General features: G+C 39.5%; 1 protein-coding gene across 1 annotated transcript; it reads left to right on the top strand.

Annotated features, from left to right (window-relative positions):
• Positions 1-2937: 2937 nt before the first annotated feature.
• LOC113296838 (pentatricopeptide repeat-containing protein At5g02860-like) lies at positions 2938-5898 on the top strand. Its single transcript, XM_026545195.1, has one exon. The coding sequence runs from the start codon at positions 3053-3055 to the stop codon at positions 5528-5530; it is 2478 nt and encodes an 825-aa protein (XP_026400980.1). The 5' UTR covers positions 2938-3052; the 3' UTR covers positions 5531-5898.
• Positions 5899-6462: the final 564 nt, after the last annotated feature.

Below are 6462 nucleotides of genomic sequence, written 5' to 3'. Positions count from 1 at the left end.
TGTTGTTGTACTCTCTCAACTTTGTCCATAAACGATCACACTAGGTATCAAACTTATAATTTTATATCAAAAAGATTGTGGTGTACTTGGGTACCCTCGTTATTTCAGCTGGTAGCATGGACAAAAGCTGATGAAATAGAGAAATCAGAGTAATTTTAAGTTTTGCAGAAGAATACTCTGAGATATGGTTTTGCTTGGTCGATGATATGACCCATTTATAACAGAACTCTCTAATTTCAATTCGGTAAGATAAGGATTACTTGTCTTGAGGATCACTTCTTTCGTGATTCAAGGGATATCTAAACATAAACGACGCTAAGCTTTATCCTTAAATTCCTATAATATCTCGACCGATTATTCTTTTTAGTGGTGAGAAATATAGTTGTGTATTTTTCACACGTGCAGTAGACCGCCAGACCAAAACCTACTTGTTATCCCCCTATTGTGTGGCTGAGTCAGCTCTTGTGTTAATATATTAATAGGCCATGACTAGGATGAGTCACATTAAAAGTGAGAAATATCTCAGGAATAATACGTAGAATACGAGAGAGGATCATGCCAAGCCTTGGCCTTGGTGCCTGGCTTGTAGTAGCCATTTTCTTGCTTGTAGGTTTCTCTGATGAACGTGCGAAGCTATGAGAGGTTTGACCATATTTTTGGATAAGTTTTTATGATCCAAACCTAAGTTGTCAGCCTCGAGCATGCCTAAGAGCCTGAGAAAGAGACATGTGCCTTAGGGGAAGCTTATGTTTTAGCCTGTATGAGTTTTGTGATGATCTAGTAGAGCTCGGTTACATGAGGCTAGATGGGGCGTGCTCATGGAGTTTAAGTCTCACATACTCAACTGAGACATGTTCGGGAGACTAAAAGTGAGGCTTGCATGCTTGGTAGTGTCTCTTGCATGAGTCTGTATAACACATTCTCTTAGCTAGTGAATCTCGCAGGGATATGCCAGGGATGATCTTGAATAATGTTCATGTATATATAAAGCAGACATGACATGCGCATCACATGCAAATGCTACTATGAGTCATTATGAGACTCGAGGAGGACATGACTAGTGTATCGCATTCGGTTAGGAATCAGTCGTAACTCGTAAGGCCCGGGGCGTACATGACCAGTATATCACGTACGGATGTTACTAGGAATCAGTCATAAGGCCCAGGTTAGACTTGATCCTTGCTCATGCTCATGAAATCAACCATGGATGTGTCATGAAGGCTATGATTAGGCATGAATAGTGTATCTCGCGGGGATGTTATAGTAGGAGCCATGCTAAGGACCAAGAGGTGAATCTTATTTATGGTACGACAAACAAACTCATGAACAAATACGGTTGAGCATATGCTTTCTCAGAAGAGGTTGATCAGAGTCTTGCTCATCATAGGATGATCCGAGTCTCTTTTATAAGAGGCTGGTCGGAGTTTCGCTCACCAATAGAAATAAAACTTGGCTGGACAACGACGCAGATGGCCTAGGCTTCGGCTGCTATGAGATTTGGACGAGGTGAGTCTTATTTATGATACGACAAACAAACTCATGATCAAATGCGGTTGAGCATAGGCTTTCTCAGAAGAGGCTGATCAGAGTCTTGCTCATCATAGGATGATCCGAGTCTCTTTTATAAGAGGCTGGTCGGAGTCTCGCTCACCAATAGAAAAAAAAAACTTGGCCGGACAACGACGCAGATGGCCTAGGCTTCGGCTGCTATGAGCTTTGGACGTTGGGAGTTTGGTTTTGGTGCACGAACCGAACTTTGTTATAGATATTAGGCTAGGCATGTTCCTTTTCCATGTGCTGAGGTTCTGACCTTCGTGGTCTTGACTTGGTTGCAATTCTCGGACTAACTTCAAATGACCAATTTACCATTTTTCCAAAATTCACCATTTACAATAGGAACACCCAAATAACGAAATAAAAAACATAAAAATATGATGATTACCATCGATGATGCTTGCTTGAGGAAGTATGTGCTTGCTGGAAAATAATGTGCATTTCAAAGTTAATTTTTTGAAGGGAGAAAGCGTCATACTCTTCAAATAGACTCATTATATTATTAACATCATATTGAGCACCTCTATGAAATACCATAATATTGTAGAAAACCATCAAGTGACCTGATGGTTCTCATGCTCCCTCTCTTGGAGGAGGTAAGGGTTCGAACCCTTGGCCTTGTAATTGCTATTAGTATAAAGGGGCCATAACTAACCCATCAACAAAAAAAAAACAATATCATCAACATAGAAAATGTTAGAGGGATCACTATAACACCTACCAGAGAGGAGTCATACCCCTTATAAGCACATCTTCGGAAAGACATAATTAGACGGGGAAAGAAGATTCCCTTGGAGGACTCCCCTGTACATCACACCTAAAATATCACAATGTCTTGCCATTCACGGTATCACAATGTCTTTCCATTCACGATAAACGAAAAGAAAGCTTCACTACGCTGAGAATAGTCTGGATATCCATCATCAAAACATGTCCAAACTTTTGGTGCAAATCAGTTTGATGGACAAAACTCCAAATGAATTGAAATCCAAAATATTTCTGCACTGTTCGAGTATTTTTGATCTTACATCACAATTATTGAACATATGGATGGTTGTGATGGTATTTACTAGCAAAATACTTGATAAATAAAAAACTTGTCTAAATTAAGTTTAAATGTCAATTCATATTTTCCAATGCCTAATTGTCATGCTGCTAGATCAAATAAAATACTGATCAAATACTGGAGCAGTGCGCGAGAAAAAAAAAATATCGGTGTGTAGTGGCACTTCTCTTGAGTGGAACCAAAGTCATAGTGTTTGAAGAAAAGAAAAGCCCATCATTAGGAGTAACTAGACCCGGCGGAATACCACAGGTCCACAGCAGATTTGAAGGGGATAACAAATTCTAAGCTCTTTGAAGATATTTTATTACCAAGAGGAGTTCCCTCTTTCACTCCCTCCCTCTAAACCCCTACCTCCTCTTCATAAACCTCTAGAATTTAGAGCAACAAAATCCCCCATAATTTACACTCAATCTGAAGCTCAACAACTCTTTAATGGCAGATAAACTGGCTCTTCCACTTCTTTTACCAGGTCCACCACCAACCAAACCCATTTTTCAAGACCAGTGCCAACCCAATCCAACTACCGCTTCTCCATTTACACCTCTTCTTCAAGAAATTCTTCTCCAAAATCCTAATTCTACTAAAACCCCTAAATTAAAAAACCCTTACTCGGATAATCTTTCTTCTCCACCTTCTCCTTACTTGCTCAGAAAAAGAACTCGTATTGGTAAATCAGGTGACCGGAATAGAGGAAAGCCATGGACTTCTGAGCAATTATCTGTTCAAGGTCAGAAAATTCTTGAAACTTTAATTAGTACTGAAAACAATGATGTCAATGAAATTCTTGATACTTATCACCATGAAAAAGATGAGAAATTTCATTTAGAATCTTTATCTTTTGATTTATTAAGTATAATTAAAGCTCTAGGGTTTCATAAGAAATGTGAATTGGCTTTGGGTGTTTTTGAATGGATGAGGAATCATAAAGATTCTGAATTCCTATTGAAAGGTTCAGTTGTGGCTGTTATTATCCGAATTCTTGGTAGAGAAGGTATGGTTACTAAAGCTGCTTCTCTGCTTCTAAGTTTCAGTAAAGAGGGCGTTACGATTGATGTTTATGCGTATACATCGATGATAACTAGCTGTTCGAATAATGGGAAATATAGAGAGGCTGTATCTGTTTTTAAGAAAATGGAAGAAGAAGGTTGTCAGCCTACTTTAATAACGTATAATGTCATTCTTAATGTGTATGGAAAGATGGGTGTGCCGTGGAGTAAGATTATGGATGTTGTCGATGGGATGAAGAAGCAGGGTGTGCTTCCGGATTCGTACACGTATAATACTCTAATAAGTTGTTGTAGACGCGGGTCTTTATATGAAGAAGCTGTGGCTGTGTTTGAAGAGATGAAGTCAGCTGGTTTTACTCCCGATAAGGTTACTTATAACACACTTTTAGATGTGTTTGGGAAGTCTAGAAGACCTACAGAAGCTATGAAGGTTTTGCGAGAGATGGAGGTGAATGGGTTTTCTCCTTCCACTGTGACGTACAATGCATTGATTTCAGCATACGCTAAAGATGGGCTCTTGGATGAGGCGTTGGAGCTTAAATCGCTAATGGTGGAAAAAGGGATTCAACCTGATGTGTTTACTTACACCACTTTGTTGTCGGGATTTGAAAGAGCTGGGAAGGATGAGTATGCAGTGAGAGTTTTTGACGAAATGAAAAGAGATGGTTGTAAACCAAACATCTGTACATTCAATGCCCTCATTAAAATGCATGGGAAACGCGGAAAGTTTACTGAGATGATGAAGGTATTTGAAGAAATTTGGGCTTGCGATTGCACCCCAGATATTGTTACTTGGAATACATTATTGGCTGTTTTTGGTCAAAATGGTATGGATACAGAGGTTTCTGGAGTTTTCAAGGAAATGAAGCGGGCTGGATTTGTACCTGAGAGGGATACGTTCAATACTTTGATCAGTGCTTATAGTCGGTGTTCTTCGTTTGACCAAGCCATGTCTGTTTACAAGATGATGCTGTCTGCAGGAGTCACTCCTGACCTTACCACATATAACACTGTTTTATCTGCATTGGCTCGTGGAGGACTTTGGGAACAATCTGAGAAAATACTTGCTGAAATGAAAGACGGTGATCACTGTAAACCAAATGAACTCACTTACTGCTCTTTGCTACATGCCTATGCCAACGGTAAGGAGATTGAACGGATGCGTGCTCTTGCAGAAGAGATATATTCTGGTGTAATTGATTCCAATGCTGTGCTCTTGAAAACCCTCATTTTGGTTAGCAGTAAGAGTAATCTTCTATCGGAAATGGAACGAGCTTTCACAGAGTTGAGAAGAAAAGGATTTTCACTCGACATATCTACTCTGAATGCCATGTTCTCCATCTATGGCAGAAGGCATATGGTTGCAAAAGCAAATGAAGTTTTGAATCACATGATGGAGAGTGGTTTCACACCTAGCATAACAACGTACAATAGCTTGATGGATATATATTGCCGGTCAGGAAACCCTGAAAGAGCAGAAGACGTTCTCAAGGAAATAAAAGCAAAAGAGTTAGTCCCTGATCTAGTTTCTTATAACATTCTTATATTTGGGTACGCCAGGAAAGGTCGAATGCAGGATGCGTCCCGGATATTATCGGAACTGACAAACTCAGGTCTAAGTCCTGATTTAATCACTTACAACTCCTTTGTTTCATGTTATGCTGCTCACTCAATGTTTGCAGAGGCCATCGATGTTATCCAGTATATGATCAAACATGGTCGTAGACCAAACCAAACAACTTATAACTCCATCATTGATTGGTATTGTAAGCTTGGTAGAAAAGATGAAGCTATCACTTTCGTTACTAACCTTCGCAAGCTTGATCCGCATGTTTCCAGCAGCGAAGAATCTCGATTATCTGCACGTATAAAAGCAAAACAGTTACAGAAGGCAGGGGCTTAATTTCTGTTCAAGTTAGACCATCTGTAACACAAAGAGCTGCTGCACCAGTGTTTTAGGCAATGGGATGTATAGTTGGTTGATTGGTTAATGAGTGGGAGAATAAGTTTTGGGAAAGTCAACCCAAGTAGGGATCAGATTGCGCTCTCTCTGAGACTGTTGGCGAAAGATGAAGCATTGAGTTGAGTTCTTCCCGTTCTCCCTGTCCTTCATAGTTTTTGTATTCTGTTGTGCTATATATACTGTATTACTACTTTACCTCATGACAAATTTGTATACAACTTTTGGGAGAGTCGACCCAAGTAGTGCCGTGTTACACGGCAGCTGATTATATTTATTTATTTGGTTGCCTAGGACATTTATTGTGTTTATATGGGAGCCTCCTCTATATCAACTACGGTTCATTAGAAAGCTTAGTTGTTGTCTTGCATATGTTGCTGCATTTGATTCAATTCAGATTAATTTTATTCGTAAGTATCCAAGATGCAATATTTCACTTGCCAACAAAAACACTTAACAAGATAGACGCATAAGTACAGATCCTTATGCTGACCACTGGCAAGTTGATCTCATTTATGCTGACCACCGGCAATGAATTGTTACAAATGATTAATCCTGTACAGATCCTTATGCTGACCACTGGCAAGTTGATCTCATTTACTCTGACATGAGAAGAAGTTCATCGGTTAGACCCAAATATAGAAGTGCAGTCACCACCATTATGGCTAAATAATGTTGGGATGTCAAATGCATGACTGCATAAATAATGTTCAGAAGTCAAATATAAACACTGTTGTGTTCCGAGTTGGCAATTCAAGTGCTACACCTTGTTTGTTTTCTCCTGACTTTATTGACTCGTCTGCTGACTCGTTTGTATCTGAAGGAAATCACCTATCGCATCTCGATCTGACTCAATATGTTTCTTTTTTGAATCA

This window comes from Papaver somniferum, chromosome 7 (assembly GCF_003573695.1).
Source record: "Papaver somniferum cultivar HN1 chromosome 7, ASM357369v1, whole genome shotgun sequence".
NCBI lineage: Eukaryota > Viridiplantae > Streptophyta > Magnoliopsida > Ranunculales > Papaveraceae > Papaver > Papaver somniferum.
This window is presented reverse-complemented; position numbering and strand designations above follow the sequence as displayed.